The 25,150-nt window shown below is 42.5% G+C and overlaps 1 protein-coding gene across 5 annotated transcripts in view; it reads right to left on the bottom strand.

The window, feature by feature from the left end:
- CSMD1 (CUB and Sushi multiple domains 1) overlaps positions 1 to 25,150 on the bottom strand; it is a 2,016,488-nt gene that overhangs the window by 91,841 nt on the left and 1,899,497 nt on the right. For all 5 annotated transcript variants that reach the window (XM_058719853.1, XM_058719852.1, XM_058719850.1 and 2 more), the window contains one exon: positions 8,329 to 8,514. In XM_058719853.1, coding sequence (XP_058575836.1) covers positions 8,329 to 8,514 — 186 coding nt within the window. The remainder of the gene's footprint in view (positions 1 to 8,328; positions 8,515 to 25,150) is intronic.

Raw genomic sequence — 25,150 nt, forward strand, 5'->3', positions numbered from 1 at the left:
GGGGGTGATCAGTGAAGACAACAGAAGCAATTCCGAGACCATGTCCTAAGGGACTAAGTGGATAAGTGTATATGCTCCAAAACATTTTATATACGGTATTCTTATATTTATAAACACACACATATGCATTACATATATAAATGCATATGTATATTTAACATAAATATATAAATACACAATCATGTATATTATACACATGTATTTATATGTGTATATAATATATATGGAAATAAACACATATGTATTTATATATGTGTGCACACATGTATATATGTACTATTATACACATATGTGCATATATGTATTATATATAGACGAATGCATACACGTACCCGTATGTTGTACAGACATGGCCTACAGATAACTTACATGTACATAACTTATATATAATCTTAGTTTTTCTATGAGTGGGCTATTTGCAGCTCACATAAAGGTATTTGGTACAATATGACTTTATCCTGTTCTCCCTCTCCTGGAATATACAGGTGTTACATTTAATCACGTAAAGTGCTCATGGCACCTGGCACACAAAGTAGGTCTCTGATAAATTGTTCACGACAAACTTACTTCACTGACTAATGCCTTTAATCGGAAAAGCAAACCTCTATATTGGGATTAGGACCTGGGATTCGTTTCTCATTAGGCGGTCATCTTAACGGCTTTGATTGCTCCCGTATGCAAAGTGCATCATGCTTATCTGTCCATCATTTGGTCAAACTATGAAACCCATACGTTAATACCCAGAGCCTCCCTTGTTCTCTTATGCCGTTGGCACGAATCAAATCTTCAACGACCCAAATCCAGTGTCAGTAAATAAGTTAAAATGGAGAGAAAGGAGCCTCAGGCACCTGCTGCAGGGACATGCGGGACTGCGTGCAGCAGGCAAACTGAAGCGGTTACTTATCGCAGCCTGCACGTCCGTAAAGCTAACGGCCAGACGAACTGATTTTATTTACCATCTACACGTACTCTTTATCAAAGGCGAAGTGTTTCTCATCTCCTCGGAATCAGGGCTCCGGTCTACACATTACTGCAGTCAGTAAGGAAACTGAATGGTGTCACATCTACAATGTACACAGAGGAGTCAGTCTCGGGGAGCTCAACAGTAACCAAGCTTTCTGACTCGCGGGTAAAGCTTCGTGCTTACTGTCTGCAGTTTCTGAATTTCAATGAGGTGGAGAAAACACCATCCCTCCCCCTCCAAAAATGAAATAGGTTTTCCAAGTCCCTGAATACCAAGGAACTTAAGTGAAATGTCCATTTCTCCCTTTTGTAAAATCTAATGGACAATAGTGAGGCAAGAAATACTTGAAAGTTAGAAATAACACTTAAAAAATTCAGCGCTAATTTTCCATTTTATTATAAAAGTTGTATGTATTGTCCGTGTTACTGAAGCAGTCAGTATCAAAAGCTTTAAAATGCAAATCGGCTTTTTTCCCATTTAACAACCATTTCACCGAGCATACTATAACTTCTTTCTACTGGAATCCTCATTTGTATGTAGGAAATAATTTTGTGATTTAATTTTTTATTGTAGCTTGAAAGCAATCGTCCGTCTAGAATATGCACTTTTGAAGCAGAAAAATTCAAATGCATGTATAAATTAGACCACCTTATGTGTGTTATATTATGTTTCACATCGGCACAGAATAGTTCTCTTAAGTGATGTAATATTTGCCTTTGAACAGCCAAAGGCCCCTCATTCCCGACTTTTCTAGAAAGTTTTAGACATAAATTCAGACCACGTCCTTGAAATCATTTGGTTCCACTACAGACAAAAGGCAGCTCCCTGACGCACTGTCAGCGATTTAACGCTTCCCAGGATGAATTACGTGCTGGGTTACAACGGCACCCGCTTCCCGTCTCTGTGCTCAGTTCTCTAACACACAAGGCTTCTGAGACATGAGATTGCTAGGGGCAGAATGGGACGGAAGCAGGGAGCAGGGAGCAGGGACTCTCTCCCTAGGTTTTCCGGAAACAAACCCCCATTGGCTCCTCTCTACATCTGTGACTCCAGCCAGCGGACCCCACCGATCCCTCTGAGGTTCTTGTCCGTCTGGCGGGATAACAACTGCATACCTCCTGAGAGGTGAGTGAGGCGATGTGTGTAAAGCTCACAGACTCCAGCCTGGAGGGCAGTCGAAGGTCCAGGACTGGCATGAACACCTACACATGCACACACTGAACGTGAGCTGGTCGGGTTCCAAGTCAGACTCGCCGTAATATCTGAGTTCGGTCTACGGGCCGTAAGAGGAGCCTCAGGGACACGCAGGGGGGCGATTCAGGTACAGGCGGCCCTGCCTCGGCCTGGTGCTCCGTACGCAGAGCTTGGGGACTTGGTGGGACAAACGTGGCACAGGCGGAAGGGACCTGAGGAGGGCACAGGGAGGTCCGTCTGAGTCCCCACCTACTGGCTGTGGGGAGACGGGAGTGTTCTCAGCCCCCAGGCCCGGCCCGGCTCCCATGGTTTCTCTGCTGTTATCCCACTCTCCGGGCATTTCTCTGAGCTGATGGGGGCGCTCAAATCACCACTCCTCACGCTTGTCCCCACTCGTCAGGAAACCAGTCTGACACTCAGACTGTCTAGAACAGGCACAGAGCCTTGAGTCCATACTGGACCATGGCACGGGACTTCCCCAGGCAGATCCCGGCAGCGTCACACCGTTGTGCTGTCATGAGGCCCAAAGCACGTCTGCCAAACCAGTGTCACCGTATAGCTGGCCCTGGGGCAGCAGGGGCCTCCAGCAGGGTGGTTTCAGTGCCATGGAGTACTCCCCCAGATGTTTTCGTAATGCCTAGTCACGTTCATTTGGTTGCAAACTGCAGATTTGGGCTCTCTCTGCTATTTGCCTTTTATTAAATCAGGAAGGTAAGGAAAGCCCTGCCTTCTCCACAGGATTGTTGTTATGACCAAATGACGCAGCACGGACATGCCTGACGCAATCCAATGTCTACAGCTGCCGTTCAAAAGCGCGGTCCCCATTATTACCATTGTGTCCCCAGACCATGCGCTCCTCCCAGCAGAGTGCCACCTCTTTTGTAAAAACTGATCCCAGGCTAAGCATCCATATGATCTCATCTACATCTTTTTTTTAAACTTATTCATTTTTGAGAGACAGAGAGAGACAGAGCGTGAGTGGGGGAGGGGCAGAGAGAGAGGGAGACACAGAATCCAAAGCAGGCTCTGGGGTCCGAGCCGTTGGAACAGAGCCCGACGTGGGGCTAGAACCCGCGAACCTTGAGACCATGACCTGAGCCGCAGTCCAACTCTTAACCAACGGAGCCACCTTGGCGCCCCTAACCTCATCTACATCTAATCGCTCCCTGCTATGATTGTGTCAGGCTGTGTGTCTGGGGTCCCGTGCATTGGTGCAGACTCCAACAAGGGCAGAGGCTTGTCTCACGGACCTGCCTACGCCAGCAGTCGTAAGCCAGATGTCCGCACAGACCACACATCACAGAGTGCTGGGCGGACGAGCCAGGGTGTGTGCAGCACCTCCCGGTGTGATGACTTTCTTTGGCCCCTCGTGCCCACTGTGGGTCTCACACATTTCCTCCACGGGGTCCGAGGCATTTTATCCGCTTCTCTCTTTGTGAAGTGTGCTGCTTCTTTCTTTCTCTACTCCTCAACTAAGGACTTAAAAAGCTAGGTCGTGCCTCTTTCCCTCCGAATGCTGACATAGTTGGCTCTCTGTGTTAGAGTCTTATGATGCCAACCCATTTACTGGCACATACAAAGCACTGGCATCGGCATTCTGTAGTCCAAGCTGTAAAGAGGTGCTAAAAACCTGGGTATGCATAGTTGCTTACGCCAATGAGGGGTGGCCTTGACACTTAAATACGGCCCGTACGCCATCAAAGCTAGTTTTCATTTATGCACAGGGCATTCCGTCCAGCCCATGCTCAGGACGAAGCAACTCAACATTACAGTGACACACTAAAGGTTCTTGCTCATTGCATCGACCTGTGGAGTAACAGGCACATATGTGAGGCAGCCTCTACGTTCAATCCAAAGGAAACGCCTCATCAGTTAAAAGAAAATGTCAAAGAAAATGCCACGGAGACTGTCTGACTGTGATCCCCAATAGGCTGGATTATCTTTAGGGAAAATGATGGCTTCAAAGCTTTCCACACAGCTTTACAGATCATGGAAGTATCTGTCCATCGGGTCATTTTTAGTAAAATCAATTATGTCCCTAGAAGTACTTACAACTGAAAACAAGATCAATCTTAGAGGAAACTGCAAAACATTCTTTCAGTGAAGCTTCTAAATTGTTGCATTCATATTAAATACATTTTGAAAAAATTGTCTCATTTTATATTGTTTTATTTTTTTTATTTTTTTTTATTTTTTTATTTTTTTAAAATTTTTTTTAATGTTTATTTATTTTTGAGACAGAGAGACGGAGCATGAACAGGGGAGGGGCAGAGAGAGAGGGAGACACAGAATCGGAAACAGGCTCCAGGCTCTGAGCGGTCAGCACAGAGCCCAACGCGGGGCTCGAACTCACGGACCGCGAGATCGTGACCTGGCTGAAGTCGGACGCCTAACCGACCGAGCCACCCAGGCGCCTCATCATTTTATATTGTTTTAACCAAATAAAACAAAAGGGAGAAGTCAGTGTGACATTGGGAGAAGAACAGACACACAGGTTGGTGGAGGAGAGGAGGAAACGCACAAGTTGACACCCATGAACACAGTGAATGGAGTAAAGACGGTCTTTCAGCAAATGGCACCGGGCCACGCAGACATGCACGTGCCAGGACTTCACACCCATCACAAAAATGACTTTGAAATGGATCAAAGACCCAAATGTAAAGTATAAACCTCTAGAAGTAACATAGGAGAAAACATAGGGGACCTTTGATTGGGGGGATAACTATTTAAGTCCAACACCACAGGCATGTTCCATGAAAGAAAGAACCAGTAAGTTGTACTCCATCAAAACTGAAAACTTCTGCTCCATAAAAGACACCATCAAGAGATTGAGAAGAGAAGATGTAGCCTAGGAGGAAATACTTAGGAAGGACATCTCTGATACAGGACTGTTAGCCAAAATATAAAACTCAACAAGAAACATCTTTTTTTTTTTTTAAAAAAAAGAAGGGCAAAAGCTCGAAACATAAACCTCACCAAAGAAGGTAGACTAATGGCAAAGAAATATATGAAAACATGTCCCACATCATATGTCACCAGGGAAATGCAAATTAAAACAACAAGGAGGTGGGGTGCCTGGATGGCTCCGGCAATTAAGCATCTGATTTCAGCTCAGGTCATGATCTTGTGGTCTGTGGGTTTGAACCCTACATTGGATTCTGTGCTGTCATAACAGCTCAGAGCCTAGAGCCTGCTTCAGGTTCTGTGTGTGTGTGTCTCTCTCTCTGCCCCTCTCCCCCCTCTCAAAAAATAAACATTTAAAAAATTAAAAAACAAAACAAAACACACGTTGTCAGAAAGGCTAAAATCCAGAACACTGACAACAGCAAATGTTGGTGACAATGTAGAGCCACAGGAACTCTCACTCGCTGCTGGTGGGAATGCAAAGTGGTGCAGCCCCTTTGGAGAATGACTTGACAGTCTCTTAGAAAACCAAACGTACTCTGCCCCTATGATCAAGCAATCATACTTCTTAGTATTTATTCAAAGGAGTTGAAACCTACGTCCACACAACACCTGCACTTGAATGCTTACAGCAGCTTTATTCATAACAGCCAACACTTGGAGGTAACCAAGGTGCCCTACAGTACATGTGGGAGGATAAATGAACTCTGGTCCATCCAGAAAAGGAAGGGCCAGTATTATTTAGCACTAAAAATAAAGGGGCCATCAAGCCATGAAAAGACACAGAAGAACCCTAAATACATGTCAGTAAGTGAAAAAAAAAACCCTGATATCTGAAAAGGATACATAATGAAAAAGTTCATCTCTATGACCTTCTGGAAAAGGCAAACTGTGGAGACGGGAAAAAGATCAGTGGTTGCCAACAGTTGAGGGGCGGGGGAATGGGGGTGGATAACAAGTAGAGCACAGAAGATTTTCAGAGCAGTGAAAATGGTCTGTATGGTACCATAATGGTTGGTATTTGCATTTATCCATTTTTCCAAACCCACAGAACATACGATGCCAAGAGTGAACCTTAACCCAAGCTATGAACTTTGGGTGACAATGATGTATCGAAATGGGTTCACCAATTGTAACAAATGAGCCTCTCCATTTGTTGGTGAGGAATGTAGATAATCGGGGAAGGATTTATGGGAATCTCTGTACTCTGCTCGATTTTGCTATAAACCTGAAGTTCTTCTAAAAAATGGCCTATTAAAAAAGGATGTGAGAATAAAAATTACATTTACATAATTTACATAGTTGCCTTATCATGCATCATGTCTTTCTCAGACACTCAACAAATTTTAAATTTTTTTTTCAACGTTTTTTATTTATTTTTGGGACAGAGAGAGACAGAGCATGAACAGGGGAGGGGCAGAGAGAGAGGGAGACACAGAATCGGAAACAGGCTCCAGGCTCCGAGCCATCAGCCCAGAGCCTGACGCGGGGCTCGAACTCACAGACCGCGAGATCGTGACCTGGCTGAAGTCGGACGCTTAACCGACTGCGCCACCCAGGCGCCCCGACACTCAACAAATTTTAAATGGCTTTGCCTTTAAAACCTAGCATACACTTGACATTTTAAGCACAGCACCCAGAGAACTTAAAAAACCAAACAAAACACCAATGCCTGTTTTCCATCCAAGACTAGTTAACTCAAAATCCCTGAGAGTCAGACCTAGACATCAGTAGTTTTTAAAGCTCCCTACACGATTGTCATGTGTACCCAGAGTACAGAACCATTGGCATAATGAAAAGCACATAGGACGTAACTGGAGAGGAGGGACTTCAACTCTAACTCTGCAAACCAGTAGCTTTTATTTCGTTGGTAAGGCCGTGTGTGTCCTCCCTTTTCAGAGCTGTCAGGGGATTGAGAGATAAGCTGTTTGAAACATTTGGCACATAGTAGATACTTTACATTGTCAAGAGTTATTAATGACAACCTCTAAGCTATGTGCAAAGTGAGCAGGGTGTTAAACGCCCAGGAAATTGTTATCATCAGTAACCCTAAACATCTAGTGTTACTGCCATCTACGGGGTTAAGCTCATTTGAGGAAATAATTTTATTTAGGATTGAACGTAAAAACCTACCGATGTATCTTATTTTTCCAGCTTCCTGTACTATTTCTTAATTACAATAAAACAGTACTTTATGAAATAAAAACTAAGAAATATTACTATTGTCTCATTGACTGTCAGGAAAAGCAATAATTATTTGAAAGGTAAAAATAAATAAATGAAAATGATCACAAGGAGTTTAAGAAGTATGGAGGAAAGTCAACGATGTTCTGTAAACATTTATGCATTTGTAGCTAAGAGTTTAAATAATTTTAACATGACCAAAAATACTGTACTGTGCACAAAAAGAGATCAATAGGCTAATTTTATAGTTGAAGATCATGTGAAAACGTTTTTCAAATATCTTCAGAGCAAAAACATTGTATGTGTAGAAATATAACTTTCCATTTTCAGAAATTAGGTAGTTAGATTATTTCCGATTTGAGGCTAGTTTTAATATAGCTGCAATGAAAGTTTTGCTGTAAATTGTGTGTGTGTGTGTGTGTGTGTGTGTGTGTGTGTGTGCGTGCATGAACTTTGGCTCTGTTTATGGAGTTAATTACTATTTTTTAAGACTACAGCTCTAGAATGGGCCCAAACTTTTGACCCTCTTAAGAATATTATTATATACCATAAGTCGCTTTCCAGAAAACTTACTGCACTTTGCAAATCAGTGACTCATTTATTGAGCACCGACATATTACGTAGAGTGGGTGATCCACAAAGAAGCCGGGCACTGCCTTTAACGTGAAGGGATTTACAAAGAGGTGGGGGGTGAATCGGAAACTCACGCTGACTTCTGCCTTCGTGTTTTGTGCGGAGACCCACTGCTAGACGGCGCGTCTCTACACCCTCTCGAATTCACCTACCCACGTGGAAAGAGACAGCCTAGTGAAGGTTTGCTGTAAACATCAGAGGGTCTAGATCCTGAGGGAACCAACGTGATTCTCTGCAAGGAACTTTTCAGAATCAGAGCTGACTTTACATACATGATTGGGATATTTTACGCGGAATAAATTGGTTTTAATCTTAGCACAACGCCAGAGACCAAGCCCTCACGTGCTGTGGAGAGGGTCTCTGCACACTTTGGAATCTGGAGTTCTCCTAACGGTGAATCTTGCTCCTAATTAAATCTGCCAAGACGTGTGAAGGCACTTAACACTCACGTGTACACGCAGGAGGCTTCCCCGTGTTATTCCACAGTCCATCTTCCCGACATACGGCCGCGGCTTGTTGGCCTGCTTCCAGCTTAAAGCCCTCATTACATTCATAGATCACTTTACTATCCAGCGTGAACTCGTTGCCCGTAAAGGAACCATTTCCCGGGGACTCGGGGATTCCACAGGACACAGCTGGAAAGAAATGGCACAAATGGGGAGTTATTCTTACAAGACTTTATGATACTGGCTCTGTTTCTATTTTTATGTCTAGCACATATACAAATGGTAAGATATTTATATTTCTTTTCTTTACGTTTATTTATTTTTGAGAGACAGAGACAGAGCATGAGCAGAGGAGGGGTAGAGAGGGAGGGAGACACAGAATCCAAAGCAGGATCCAGGATCCAGGCTCTGTCAGCACAGAGCCCAACGTGGGGCTCCAACTCACAAACTGCGAGATCATGACCTGAGCGGAAGTCGGACGCTCAACCGACTGAGCCACCAGGTGCCCCTGAACTCTGTCATACACTTTAAACACACTGAGATGTTTTCATCGCATGGCCGGGCTCAGGATTACGCAGTATCGTGCTTCTTACATCATTTAATATTGGAAAGAAAGGATAAAATGGTATCTTTCCCATCACAAAGTTGACCGACGCGTTGGTGCTGAGATTTCACAGGGATCAGAACTGATCCCCAGTCTGGCCTCCCTCACCCCCCACGACTGGGTTTTCCTCGAAGTGCCATCAAGTTCTGATGAGAGGCAAATCACTTAGCCGACATCCTCAATGCGTCCGCAACCACAGTATCTGTTATCTTATGAATTATCTGTTAGAAAACAGGGCCTGAGGAACCGAAATACTGGAGGAGAAAGGGAGATTGCCTTGAGCAGAACAGCTCAGTCCTCCAGGCGCTGAGCAGGCCCGCTTTCCGTGTAAGGCCGGCAAGAAAGCAGTACGAAGAAAGCAGGCATTTTTTTTTTTAATGTTTCTTTATTTTTGAGAGAGAGAGAGACAGAGAGAGAGGGAGACACAGAATCTGAAGCAGGCTCCAGGCTCTGAGCTGTCAGCACAGAGCCCTACGCGGGGCTCGAACTCACGGACAGTGAGATCATGACCTGAGCCGAAGTCAGACGCTTAACCGACCAAGCCACCCAGGCGCCCCAGGCATTTTTTTTTTTTAATGTTTCTTTATTTTTGAGAGAGACAGAGACAGAGAGAGAGGGAGACACAGAATCCGAAGCAGGCTCCAGGCTCTGAGCTGTCAGCACAGAGCCTGATGCGGGGCTCGAACTCAGGAACTGTGAGATTGTGACCTGAGCCGAAGTCGGACACTTAACCGACTGAACCATCCAGGCGCCCAAGGAACAGACATTTTTTTTTTCAATATATGAAAATTATTTTCAAAATGGTTTCCATACAACACCCAGTGCTCATCCCAAAAGGTGCCCTCCTCAATACCCAACACCCACCCTCCCCTCCCTCCCACCCTCCATCAACCCTCAGTTTGTTCTCAGTTTTTAAGAGTCTCTCATGCTTTGGCTCTCTCCCACTCTAACCTCTTTTTTTTTTTTTTTTCCTTCCCCTCCCCCATGGGTTTCTGTCAAGTTTCTCAGGATCCACATAAGAGTGAAAACATATGGTATCTGTCTTTCTCTGTATAGCTTATTTCACTTAGCATCACACTCTCCAGAGGAACAGGCATTTTTTAACAAACAAGAAAGATGAAGAGAGTGTTTAGTATAAATATTTCCTTCTTCAATTTACTAGCTCTGATCCAGACTCATCTACTACGAGACAGAAACCAAACAAACAGACAAAAAATACCTCTCATGTGAAATGACTGTAAGTTACAACAAGGACACAAAGTAGGAAAGCAGGACAGAGGGATCAACAGTAATTCCCAAGGATCTACACCCAATTCGGGTGCATTTGTCAAAGAAACGTTTTGCAATACTACAGTAACGGCCTTCCTTTACTCGGTCAATATTTAAGGTATTATTCACCTCATGGGTTTGAAACTGGGGTAGTTTAAAACTTTTCCCACATTGATTCCAATGAGAAACTACGTGTAGCATGTTAGAGCTGGAAAGACAGACTGAAAGAGCTTACATAAACTTATCAATTTACGGATAAGGGAAACTGAGGGTCAGAAAGGTAAAAGGACTTGCCTAGGCTATCAGAGAGACTGTGTAAAACCTCAGGCCGCAGAGCAGACTGGTGACACCCAGCTGAGACCACCTGCTGTTCCACGAGAGCCCCAGGGAGGAGCACACTGAGCTACACTGGTTCTGAGTCTTTTCGTTGTCATTTTGTTCTTTTCTCCTTAGCACAATTCGTGAATCAATGCGATGGAAAATGGTCAGAGGAGGTAAAACATTTTTTAATGTAGTGGGTGATAAAAATCAAACTTCTGGGAAGTCCAAGCACTCAAATGTCTCTTGTGCTTAATTTTATAATCTGCTATTTCAACATCTATGTATATGAAAAAAATTACATGATATACATATGAAGCATACTATAGTAAAGATTTGCAGTAGCCAGGGGATAAAAAAATCTTAGACATACAGACATCATTTTTTTTTTTACAGGGGAAACTTTATTTTTTTAAATTTTTTATATTAAATATAATTTATTGTCAAATTGGTTTCCATACAACACCCAGTGCTCATCCCAACAGGTGCCCTCCTCAATGCCCATCACCCACTTTCCCCTTTCCCCCACCCCCCATCAACCCCAGTTTCTTCTCAGTATTTAAGAGTGTCTTATGGTTTGCCTCCCTCCCTCTCTGTTTGTAACTCCCCCCACCCCCACCCCTCCTCCCTGGTCTTCTAAGTTTCTCAGGATCCACATAAAAGTGAAAACATATGGTATCTGTCTTTCTCTGCCTGACTTATTTCACTTAGCATCACACCCTCCAGTTCCATCCATGTTGCTGCAAATGGCATGATTTCATTCTTTCTCATTGCCAAGTAGTATTCCATTGTATATATAAACCACATCTTCTTTATCCATTCGTCAGTTGATGAACATTTAGGCTCTTTCCACAACTTGGCTATTGTTGAGAGTGCTGCTATAAACATTGGGGTACAAGTGCCCCTATGCATCAGCACTCCTGGATCCCTTGGGGGAAATTCCTAGCAGTGCTCTTGCTGGGTCATAGGGCACAGTCGCTCTGGAAAACAGTGTGGAGGTTCCTCTAAAAACATACAGACATCATTTTGAACAAAGCATTCCAAATAACATCTGGCTTTCCAAAGCCATTGCTTTACTGAGGCAATGTATCCATCATTTGCAAAATGTTCATCTTAATTTCTTGAAGGCAGTGAATGCCCCTTGTGACTGGATCTCTCAGGGTCAACAATCTGTTTCCTCACCAATTCCTCTCAGAAGTCACTCAAGTGATCAGTGGCTCATTCTCACAAACCTTAATGTCCCTGCCGCTAGCTGAAGCGTGCCAAGGGCCCAGTTCCCTTCTGGCTCTCATTTGGGATGAGAAGCCAATGAAATGACATTTCTCTGGCAGATGAAATGAGAAAGAGGACGTTATACAAACACCCAAGAAACCCTACCTTCAAGGGATTCATACCCCGGAGGCCCAAACAGAAAAGGTATCTAACTACTTATGTTAAATTTGGAAGCTTATTTCACGCGTGAACCCTGATACTGGGGACTTCAGAAGACCCACTTTTTGTCGTCTGATCAGCCACTGGGAATCTGTTTTTGGCTTTGAGCTATCGGTTTTAACAACTCTGTAGAGTGTCTTAACAACAGGTTGTTTGGCGGGGCTTAAAATAAAGGTTGGCGATCAATCAGCCACGAAATTCTAACACTTCTGATTCGATGAAGGTTGGTGATATCATTACAGACTCCCTTAAAAGGGAGACTCCTGCTAATGTCTAGTATGGGGTCATCTATTCATTCCTTCCAAAATTTTTGCATGATTACTATGTCACAGATATTGTTTCGATCACTTTTTAAATGTTAATGAGTAAAATGTATGTGACTTTCAAAATATTCATTATGTTCTTCCTTTTATTATAGCTGAAGGGAATACATTGTCTTAGTATTTTTTCATTGTACCAATATAGCATTATATCTCCCAACAATCTAGGCAAATGAGCACATACTCAGCCCATAAATTTATCTTCTGTTGAAGAGCACGGACTTTAAAGTCAGACTTCTCGATCAGTTCTTGTCCCTGACATTTGTCAGCTCTATGATTTCAGGTCAGTGACAATGAATGTCTGGTTTGCAGGTTAATAATGGCCACCTCAAAGGCAACTGTAAGGAGTCAACGAAATAATGTACACAGAACAAAGAGCACTAGCTTGATACAATGTAAGTATTCAATACTCAAGAAAACATTGTGGGGCCCCTGGGTGGCTCAGCTAGTTAAGGTCTGGCTCCTGATCTCGGCTCAGGTCATGATCTCACAGTTCATGGGATTGAGCCTCACAGCAGGCTCTGCACTGAGAGCGGGGAGCCTGCTTGGGATTCTCTCTCTCTCCCTCTCTCTCTGCCCCTCTTCCACTCTCTCTCTCTGTCTTCAAAATAAATTTTAAAAAGTGACTTGCAAAGAGAGCAAAGAGGAAACCGGTAGTGAATCAGCTTCTTTCTACTACATGTCTCATGAGACATTTAACATTTTGGTTTCGAATATATAAATGGAAGGGCTGCTGTGCCCAGGGTCATACTCTTTTATGAATCAAACCCTTCATGGGATTTTTTTCTTTACGTATTTAAGACCAAACAGTAGTTGTCATTCCTGTCTTTGGAGGTTTAACACCTCTCCGATTTTTTTCCCACTTTCCATTTCCCATGATTGCTTGCTATAACTGACAATCCCTCCTTTTCTTTCTTCTACCCATCAAATTTCAACTCCGTACAATTTGCGTTCCTTTTTTTTTTTTCTTTCTTCATTTTTTTTTCCCTTCAAAGAGTTCTTGGGCTGTGACTCTCACCTTAGGCTTGTGATCCTCATATCTTGACAGCCACTCAGTCCACGTGGTGTTGTCACCTGCTGTCCAGCTGAACGATGCCCACATCTCAAGCTTAATATGTATAAACCCTGAGGTTGTCATCAGACCTTCACCGTAGCTACTACCCTCACAGACTTTCTCCCAGTTAAGTCCAGTTAGAATTTTCCAGTCACTTCTTGTTTACACGGCCCGGATTTGGTTGGTGACCATGCGGTGCCTGCTTATTTGAACATCTGCTTCACACTCTACTGGTATCCTAGCTCACATACCCAGTATCTCAAAATAGAATGTCTACCTTTTCATTATCTGTTGGGAGGGTTGTTTTTTTTTTTTTTTTTCACCTTTTCATTATCTGAACCCTACTCATAAGGCTAAGGCAAACCCAGAGAGAGATCAATCACCCAGTAAAGCCTGGAACGAAAATAGTATCCTGCAGTAGGGATGCCTATGGACTGGTTAAAGTAAGAGGTATATTTAAGTAATAAGGTCCGAAACGGGACATGAAGGCAGTCTGATGGGTACCAAGTTTATAACCAAAGACCAGGTTGGACGTCAGCAGTATAAACAAAAGAACTGCATATAAGCTTAGGAACTGGAAGAATGGAGAGCCCATGAAATGCTCTGCAAAGAATGGGATGTGCTAAGAGGTACAGAAGAAGACTTGCTTTGCAAGAGAGCAATGCCAGTCCTTCCCACATTCTGCCGAAGGCATAATGAAGAACAAGGCAGCCACACAGCCAATGCCTCAAATGACCGTGGATTTCCGCGGGGTCATAAGTATACAGTGTAAGCATGGAAGAATGTTCTATTAATTAAAATGTGTGTATGTGTGTGTAACTTTACGTTTTTAATTTTTTTTATTTTTGGGACAGAGAGAGACAGAGCATGAACGGGGGAGGGGCAGAGACAGAGGGAGACACAGAAGCGGAAACAGGCTCCAGGCTCTGAGCCATCAGCCCAGAGCCTGACGCGGGGCTCGAACTCACGGACCGCGAGATCGTGACCTGGCTGAAGTCGGACGCTTAACCGACTGCGCCACCCAGGCGCCCCTGTGTGTGTAACTTTAAATACATACACATATAAATATTAATTACGGATTGTAATAGAATATCCCAATTGCCATCTAGAATTTGGTTCTGCTCTATAGTATCAGTGCTTGCGTTTGTTTTGCGTTAATAATCCTGTTGGGCCAAGTAACAGCGAATTTGTTACAGTCTAATAAAAGTATCAGAGACCGGTAATATAGAAATCACGTCACTCATTATTCACTAAAGAACGACTAGGTAAAAGCCTTCGAGCAACATTTTTGCTGACTACAGAACTCTGGGCGGTGTTCTTTTCAGCCCTTTGAAACATGCTGTTCTACTTCCTCCTACCCACCAGGGTTTCTGATGAGAAATCTACCACCACTCGAATCCCTATCTCCCGGTAGGTGATCCACTGTTTCTGCTTGGCTACTTTCAAGATTTGTTTTCTCTGCCTTTACTCTCAGACGTTCAACTACGGTGTGCTTTGCTGTGCATTTCTTTGGGTTTCTGGCAATTAGGGTTCACTTCGCATTTTTACATATTGTTCCAAACTTGGGAGGCTTTCAGCCAGATCTCCTCAAGCACTTTTTCAGCCTCTCCCATCTTTCTGCTCATCTTCCGGGACCCTGAGGACACACGTGTCCGGTCATGTTGCAGTCCCACGGTCTGCGAGGCTCAGTTTACTTCTTTGTAAGCATATTTTCTCTCTGTTTTTCAAAGTGGCTACTTTTTATCATTCTATCTTCAATTCAGAGGAGAGAGGTCCTTTCCCATCATCTCCTTTCTGCTGTTGAGTCCATCTACTGAGTTCTTTTGTTTGTTCGTTTCAGTTATCGTATTTTTTAGTTCTAATCATTCCATTTGGTTATTCTTTGCATCTTCTATTTCTTTGCTGGGCCTTCCTATTTTTTTTAACTGTTTATTATCAAATGCATATATCATATGCATAATATAAAAAAATGCTCATATGCATTTTAATTGTTGGTGATGGCTGTTTTGGAATCTTAGAGCATTCCAGCAACCGTGTCATCTAGACATTGGCTTCTGTTGATTGTCTCATCTCATTTAGGTTGATATCTTCCCATTTCTTGGTATGACAGGTGATATGGCATTAACACCTGGACATTTTGGGCATTATGTCCTAAGACTGGCTCTGTTTTCCTAAGGCTTACCTAACATCACTCTAGTGAGCAAAGGGAGGTCCCACCTCCTCACCTCCAGGTGGAGGTGGAATTCTGGGTTAGTGGGGTCCTTGCTGGGCGAGGTGGAGATTCCAGCTGGCCTGCAAGTCCCCACTAGTGCCTCGCTGGCCGGGACAGTAGGAGGTGTTTCTTATGGATCCTCCTGTGGCCTCCACTGACATGGGAGAGGGATGGCTTTGTCACAGTTGAGGAATGGTGACATTTCTGACTCTCAAATATGTGTCCTCTGATACCATCCCAGCAAGGGGGGGTTAGGGGAAGATCATCACCACCACCTGGAGTGAGGTCCAATTTCCTACCTGGTGTCACGGATGTTTCTTCCAAGGCCTCCTTGGACACCACCCCGTAGGGGAGAGTTGGGCCATCTTAGCCTGGAAAAGATCTCCCCTCGGTCTCTGTAATCAGTGGTTGGGTATAACCACAGGTTTTCCCATAAGGTTTAGATGAAGAATGATTATTGACTAAATATTTCCTTTCTTGTCTGGGCCGTTCCTTCTCTGTTATTTTGGCAGGGAGAACAGACTTTTCTTGGTTGTTGTTGTTGTTGTTGTTACCGTTATTATTATTATTGTTATTTTGCCTGTGCCCATTGGTATTTCAAGATAACCAGTTTCTTCCTCATGCAGTTAGGACTTTGAGGCAGTAAAGAGAGCCTAAGAATCTCACCCCTGGGTCATTCCTTCCATTCTGAGGTCCTAAGTCATTCTACCGTCTTCTCTGTACCTTACAGAGTTCTCTTATAATTGTTTTTTATATAATTTGCAGGGATTTTAGTTGTACTTAGGACGGAAAACAGAAGAAAGAACATCTACTTCATCTTCCTAGAGTGAAAGCTGGAATATCTTTTAAACAATCTTGTTCTGGGGCGCCTGGGCGCTCAGTGGGTTAAGTGTCTGACTTCGGCTCAGGTCATTATCTCTCGGTTCGTGAGTTCAAGCCCCTCATCGGGCTCTGTGCTGACAGCTCAGAGCCTGGAGCCTGCTTCGAATTCTGTGTCTCCCTCTCTCTCAGCCCCTCCCCTGCTCATGCTCTGTGTCTCAAAAATAAACAAACATGAACAAACAATAAAGACAACAACAAAAACAACAATCTTTTTTTTTTTTTTTAATTTTTTTTTTTTCAACGTTTTTTATTTATTTTGGGGACAGAGAGAGACAGAGCATGAACGGGGGAGGGGCAGAGAGAGAGGGAGACACAGAATCAGAAACAGGCTCCAGGCTCCGAGCCATCAGCCCAGAGCCTGACGCGGGGCTCGAACTCACGGACCGCGAGATCGTGACCTGGCTGAAGTCAGACGCTTAACCAACTGCGCCACCCAGGCGCCCCCAAAAACAACAATCTTGTTCTGAGGCTGAACAAGAAAGGGCTCTGTGATAGACTGGTGATGTCTGCCATGGCAAAAAAGTTAAGAATCCTGCAGACCACAGACCCTGCAAATCTGACCACTTCAGCACTTGTTGTCTGTCCCACCCACATGCCTACCTCTTACCTGAATAGTGCCCATATACCCTCTTCCTAAAGGTGTAAAAATCCTTCAAGTGCAGAATATCCATACATGTTTTTCACCCTTCCCACTGCCTTGAATATCAGAGCTCTCAATAAATATATGTTAACTTTGTTTACTTATTTATGGGAAATGGAAAAAAAAATATTACACTACCAAAGGTATAACTTGAAAGTTTTTCAAAAATTACCAGGGCCCTGAATTTCAGTATGTGGATTTACTAAGTTTACAATTTGAACAACCAGTAAGGAAGTTTTCACTTTAGTTTAAGTACTATATTTTAATTTTCAACATTTTAACTGAACACATGATTTTGATAAAAATTATAGATTTTAAAATTTAACATCTGTAACTATACATGAAATATTACATAGGTATTTTTGTGATTTTCAAGGATTTGCAGAGTTTTAACTATGATTTTCTCTAGAATGATTGATAGAGATACTTATAATAGAGTTATATTTGGATGAAGAATTATCTGATGATTTCTATGTGTTTTCATTAAGATCAGAGAACTAAACTTGTATGCATGCCATAATAACATATCTAGTTTTTCAGACACATATTCATATAAATTATATCTGTAAAATTCTAAATCCTTAATTTTGTTAAAGTTCTAAATAAACACAGTCATGTTTTGCAATGAATTTCAGGTTATTCCAAATGGCCATTTTGTTAGTGACAAGTGTTACATATTCTCTCAAGAAGAAATGTCCCACAATTTGATAGTATTTAACTTTATCTAACTTGAACATTACTGTATTTCTGTGAGGTATATAAGACAAATGTAATAGTTCTTAATTTATTTTGTGTACTGGCGAAGGGATAGGGTTTTTGGAGAAACAGATTTGGGGATCAGTAATGGTGCCCCTTGACACATTTGGTGGAGTGGGTAATTTTGATTCTGTTCAAATACATCTATAGAAATATCTAACATTGTTCAATTGGAGCATCTGACACATTTCTAACATATATTTCATACATCCTGCCAATCAAAGAATAAGAACAACTTGTTCCTTCACTCACTTGACAATATTATCTACTATGTGCCAGAATGGGTATGAAGCATAGTCCAAACGGTAATGAATAAAACTGAGCTTTTCCTTTCCCTCTTGAACCTTACAGTTTATTAGGCAGGTTCCAGTAGTACTGGATGAGACAAATAGGCTTAGAAACAAATCTACATCATGGATTGTAAAAGCTGTCCTTAGTGTCACAAAGAGACAGAACAAGGTGCTGAAAGAAAGAACAAATGAGGAATGTTATTTAAATTAAGACAGAAAGGCTTCAGTCAAGGCTTCAGTATTGAAGCCCCAGGCCTCAAGTCCTGGAAAGCACCTTTATGCAGAGAAGGAGGCCCCGCCTGAGGCAGGAAAACACTGATCAAAGGTCACTGTGACTGTGAAGGGTGAGCCACCTAAAGTAAAGATTGAGAGATCATTAGAGGAGGTGTTATTCAGAACTGTGGCAAAGAGTCTGCATTTTATGTTGCAGACTTCAGAGGATTTCAAATAATGCAGTCACACAAACTCATTGAAACCACTGCCTGCAGGATGAATTGCGAAATGGACACAGTGAAGCTGGTGCAGGAAGGCCATTCTGGAGGTCCCTGGGAGAGGTGAAGGTGGATTGGAAGGGGGCACAAAGAGGTCAGAAAGGTTCGGAACAAGTGGCCCCAAAAGGTGTCACTGTGGCATGTGGATATGTTGAGCTGAAGGCAATCAAGGCCCTGTAGGCTCAAGAGAAGCATCTCACCTTCCCTTCACTACCTAGAAGAATTTAAACTGGGGGCCTTTTCCCAGAATGACAGTTTTTACCAGACATGAATTTTATCTAGGTGACTAACCCATCCATACGACAAGGCCAAGATCTAACTACCAAACATCCGCTCTTGTACTTATTGACCTGGAAATTGCCCTCCTCCCACCTGAAGCCCCAGGGCCCCAGCCCATTCCTTAGCTCAGGATGGCATGGACACCATGTTACCTTTCTGTCTTTGACCCTCATGTATGTGGGGTCCTTGTATGTATGAAATGAGATTTGATTTGTTTTGCCTGTTCATCTGTCTCATGTCAATTCAATTTTTAGATCAGCTACAGGAACTGTGAAGAGCAGAGGAAATTTTCTCCCTCCCACCCCAACAAAGTGAATGGACTGGGACACACTCAGAAGCTAGAATCAGCAGGGCTTGATGGTTGCAGGCAGAGACTCAGGTAGGGGCAAGAAAAAGAAGTCCATTAAGCAACCGGCTGGACTAGAGTCTCATTTTCTGAGACAGGATAAAGAGTTCTGTCTTGGCATTGAAACCCAGAGGTGAAAAAATGTTTCAGTGGGGCAGTTGGCCTGGACTACATCTGGAGTTCAAAAGAAAGAATGGGGGACAAGCATAGAGAAAGAGGTATTCCTAGTATCTATTGGCTCTCTCCATAACATACCCCCTGAATCACTCTAGACTCAGTTCTGTCCATAGTCTGCATGGCTAGACTATAAACTGAACATGGTATCCTATAATCTATAAGCAACTTTTAAGGAATAACAAATTCTTCCACTCAGTCTTTCTGGTGAAAAGACTTATCACTGTTTATTTATTGATTCATAATTTATTAAAACATGTACCATGGAAATAATTTGTTGGAAGAATAACACATATCAGCACATTACAGATGCAGACTTTCTAAAAGAAGACACAGATAGCTTTCCTCAGATATCTGGGGAATTGATTTCTCCCATAACGATATCTTCATAAATATATATGTTAGGTTCTACCTTAAAGTTTTATAAGTTTGATTAAAAGTACATATATTTTAAATTATATATATATTCTCTTCCCATGAGTTATTTAATTTGAATGATAAAATTATCACGTAATTTGGGGAAGGCAAAAGGTATTATTCCCATTGTATAGATAATGGTTCTAAACTCAAAGTTAAGCAACTGTACATAACCCTGGTAGTTAGTGGGGAAATGACACCAGATAGGTAAATAAATGCCTCATTTTGCTTGAAAAAGAGCCAAGGAGCCCTTAGTTATCCCATGACTAGTTGGCATTCCAATATAACTTGTAACTGCAATTTTCAAAAGGACTTCTTTTGTTACATCGGAAAAGATAGATTTCAGGTTGCCCATCATGTCAGTGTCCTTCCCGATATGATATCAACGGAAATAAATGCAAAGAAGAATTCAGAAGGACAGAATAATATTGAATGAATGTTATGATTCTTTCTAAAACAAGAGTTTCCTGCTAGTAATTTAATTCTATTTCAAATAGTGGAAAATATCCTTGAGATATATGGACACAAAATTCCTATTTTTTTCCCTCATTCTTCAAGCAGAACCTTAGCTACGCAGTTGAAATTAAAACAGAGTGAATTGATCATTTAAAGTCATTTTCTTCCTGAATGTCATAGGTGTTTAGCACAACTGACCAGAGTCCTACTTTTCCTTTACAAGAAGAAGATCCCTTAAGAAATAAAACCTAACGTGACATATAAACCCAGAATGTATTGTAGGAGAAACGCTCCCTGAAGAGATGCAAGGTTGGAGCGGTGGTGTCCCCACTTATATTAGCGCTTTAAGTGGCCATTACTTTCTGCTCTGAAATCCGTTGCATTTGGCAAATACTTTACTGGTTATTCTGTCTTGGCTTAAGAACCCTCACCTGGAAACGAAGTCTCTCGAGGTCATGTCTGTGGCCTCGTCTCTAAAAGTCTGTAATTCTATCCCAAAGCTTCCTCAGCACGTTCGAGAGAAATGTCCCTGCCACTTCATCTGTCTCCTCCTGCTACCTACACTGTTGTATGGTGTCTCTTCCCAAATTACCACACCATAAATATGGAAGATGAGAGTAAAGGTGCGACTTGAACTCCCTCACACAGGCGCACCGAGGAATCTGGCCGGGAGCACTCCAAGCAGGGTAGAGCAGAACGCATGTCCTCTGACTCCCGACCCTCCACTACTTTACTTGTAAGAAGTCAACATACAATTATTTTGTTTAGCAAAGAATTTAAAACACGGTTAAATGTCTGTGTGGCTGTTAATAGTTTCTGTAATCTTGTACTGGGGTCTAGTTCTCCACTTGAGGTGGTCAAGCATCTCACCAGGTTTCCCGTGAGTAAACTTGAATTTGCTGTTTGGCCACAATCCTCAACCTACGGACATTCCGATCATCACTCAAGCAAACACATGATGACTTTTTCATGACAGGCTTGATGAGGACCACCAGTAGAAAATGCCATTTGAGTACATTACAGCTCGAGAGTATGTCTTTGTAATAAACCCACGACTACCCCAGCAATGTCGTCAGGACCTCCCACATGACTCACACCAGCCAGAGACAGGGTTGGATTTAATCAGTGAGCCTTGTGTGGCTTTGCTGTTGGATGAGAGGACGTCACATCCTCAGCTATATGAGTTTACAGGCACAAATGCTGCAAGCTGGCCAACAAGCATTTTGAATTTGATTAACAGAGATTTATGTAATCTTCTCTTTCTCCATAACTTGTTCCATCCAGCCAGGGACTCTAAGTAGTGATATAGGTGATGCACAAAATGAATGAATTAATTCACATTTAAAACAATATATAACAAGGGGTAAAATATGGTTCAAGAGTTTCTGTATCAAAAAGTAGATATCAGCATTGCCAATATCTTCTAAATTAACTGTCACCACCATTTGCAGTGTGTTGAAAAATGTAACACAACGATTGTAAGTGATTGTAGGGAGAGGACAGCACTCTTCCACTATTAACTTCTATTTCAGGCAATAAGCCCAGGAAAACCATTCAGTGCAAGCTGAGCATTGCTAGGTGTGAGGCCATATTTTCTGGAACCCAAAGCAAATCTAGGTATCCTGTGTCACGTGAGCTGTGCCTTTATTTCACGCCCAACATCCAAATGTGAGCACTGGTGTGGGAAAATTATCACAAGTGCACATACATGTGAGAAGTAAAGGTCTGTGTAATGATCATATTGATTTCTCTTTAAAAATCTACAGGAAAAAAGGATGGAATATTTGAAAAACACATGGATTCAGAGATGGAGAAGTCTGAGTTGGTTATTTATTTGTTTATGACTTAGAAAATTGGGGGCTCCTGGGTGGCTCAGTCAGTTCAGGGTCCGAGTTTGGCTCAGGTCATGATCTCACGGTTTGTGATTTTGAGCCCTGCATTGGGCTCTGTGCTGACAGCGGCTGGAACCTGCTTTGGATTCTGCGTCTCCCTCTCTCTCTGCCCCTCCCCTGTTCACACACTCTCTCAAAAATAAACATTAAAAAAATTTAGGAAACTTACTTAATTTATGTAAGCCTTTTTGATTCCTTATCTGTGAAATAAGAATCATCCTATGTCCTCATCAGGGTGACCTCGGCAGGACATACAATCAAATGCACATAGCAAAACACTGGGAGCACATGAGACTCTAAGCAAATGGTAAGTTTCATTAGTTTAAATCTTTCTTCAGATTTAACATAAAGGAAAGCCTTCTTCAACTCTTTAGAGTTGACTAAAAATGAAATAGGCGTGGAAGGATGTTTCCTGCCATCATGGGTATGGAGGAAACATGTGATGATTAATCTCTCACACCCCGTGTGCCCCCACCAACAGAGATTAGGCGGTACTTGGCTGAAAGTGGCCACGGAAGAGCTACCAGTGTCTCCTCAAGAGCCAAAGCAGGGTTCAGGCTCAGGAGAACTAGTCGAGATTCAGATACACTAAAAGCACTGGGCCAGGGCATGCTTGATCGCGAGCACAGAGAGATGGTAGAGATAGACCATATTATGGAGAAATCTCCAACTTCAAACAACATCATCTCCTTTATTAGTATAATATCTGGCATCATCCACTCCTGAGGACCCAAACAGAACAAAATGGCAGTGGAAGGGTGAATTTGCTCGTTTTGTCTGAGCCAGAACATCCCCCTTTTGCCCTTGGAGAGGGGCTCTCCTGGTTCTTGGGCCTTTGGATTCTGTCTGGGAGTTAAACACCACTGACCCCACTCCGGTCGGCACTGGATTCCTGGTTCTTGGGCCTTTGGACTTGGAATGAATTACACAAGTTTTCTTGCTTCTCCAGCTTCCAAACAGCAGATCCTGGGGTTCTTTGCCTCCATAATCGTGTGAGCCAATTCCTCTAACGAATCCCCTGTTATCAACATATGTCCTGTTGGTTCTGCTCCCCTAGAGAACCCTAATACAAGCACTAATGGAAGGGAGCATTGGACACGTTGTGCAAGTTGCCCAGATGAGTAGAACTAGCAAAGGGCTGTGTCAGAGCTGGGATCTCAGAGTAGCTGATGCCAGGGTATGCCTCTCAGTTGCTGTCCTATTGTCTCCAAGGTGCCACCTGCTATATTTCACCACATTCATATTTTCTATTTCCAATGTCCAACCACCAGCAATGAATAAACACATGCATCAATAGGTTAGAAATACGCTTTCAAAATATAATTCTGAACATATAAAGATCATGTTAAATGTGAGCATTGATGGTAATATTTCTGGATCTATTTATTATTATTATTATTATTATTATTATTATTCTCTCCTTATCTTCCCTGATTTCCCAAGTACTTCTCAGAATAACTAGATACTAAGCAATACCCACCTGATGCTTAGCCAGCACCCGATATATCATGGATATCATGCTGAAGGCTGAGATAGAAAATAATGGTAAGAAAAACAAACAAAGAAAAGAATGGTAAGAGAGGAGGTAAAATGCCTGAATGACCACTAGGCCATGGGATCTAATATGTCATACTGTCTTCATTCATTCACTGTGGGCAGGGGTGATGTCCGATGCTCAAAAGAGAGCATACACTAGCATCAAAAATGTCCTTCCATTGTTTTGAGGGACAAAGAAAAGTGTTTCTGAAAATGAGGGCAGACAGAGGGAAGTAATGACTTGTATTTGCAGACCTTAAAAGCAAACAGATGGACAATGAAATTAAAAAAAAAAAAGCAACTCTGAACTGGAAAATGCAAGATAACAGGACTCAGCTGAGAAGTATTTTCAGCTATTCTAAACCTCTTGAAAATATGTAGTACCTCATGGTGCAAGGAAGAAAGAAAGAAAAAAAAACCCCACTAATTTGAAACAAACAAAAAAGCTGTGGAAGGAAGGCGACCCAGCAGGTCACATACAAATGGCTAATTACAGGGAAAAGTTCTGACTCGGCAAGGAAGGGGGGTGTAGGGGCAAACCCGTGACTTCAGCAAGGTTGTGGGAAAGTAACTGACTTGTGCCCATCTGTTTCTAGAAAGTTGTAGGAAGGCACAAGTGCAAATGTTAAAAACAAAACAAAACAAAACAAAACAAAAATGGGGGTCATTTCTTAGGAATATAAAACAAAGTTTCGTTCAATACAAAGCAAGTATCTGGAGAGAGAAAGCTGGAGGAAAGTAAGGCACCATTCAGGGGTGTTATGGACCAAATCGGAGCCACTCGCTCACTGCCACTGTGCCACAGAGTTCAGTCTCTCATGTTTGCAAGTGACCTTAATGGGCATTCCATCTGGCATCAGAGGAACGCACTCAAGGACTGAATGCACTTCACTGAGGGCTGGTTTTCATGGGAATCGGCATTTTGGGGGCCATGTTTATTGAATGTGGTAAGTGGGAGGATGTCATGAGATCATGCTCTAAAACACTAATCAGTGCAGATGTACATGCTGTTCTGATCACAGAAAATTCACTTTACCTATGTCAGCCTGAGATTCACCACCTACCAAATAGGACTAGTAAAACGTCCTCCTGGCCATTGGGTGAGGTTAGCTAGGGAATATTTAGGGGGGCTGCATGTGAACCAATCAACACTGGTCAGTCACCCTCTTTTTTTTACAAGTGAAGAAATGGAGTAGCAGAGAGAGACCAGGTTGCCTAGTGAAAGACACAGATGATTAAAGGTGTCTCTAGCAAAACAAATGCTGTGGGTATAAATTTTTGCCTACATTTTATTTAAAAACCACTGACCTATAAAATAACACCAGCATTCTCCACAGAGCTAGAACAAACAATCCCAAAATTTGTATGGACCCAGAAAAGACCCTGAATAGCCAAAGCAATCTTGAAAAAGAAAACCAAAGCAGGAGGCATCACAGTCCCAGACTTCAAGCTATATTA

This window comes from Neofelis nebulosa, chromosome 3, assembly GCF_028018385.1.
Source record: "Neofelis nebulosa isolate mNeoNeb1 chromosome 3, mNeoNeb1.pri, whole genome shotgun sequence".
NCBI classification, from domain to species: domain Eukaryota; kingdom Metazoa; phylum Chordata; class Mammalia; order Carnivora; family Felidae; genus Neofelis; species Neofelis nebulosa.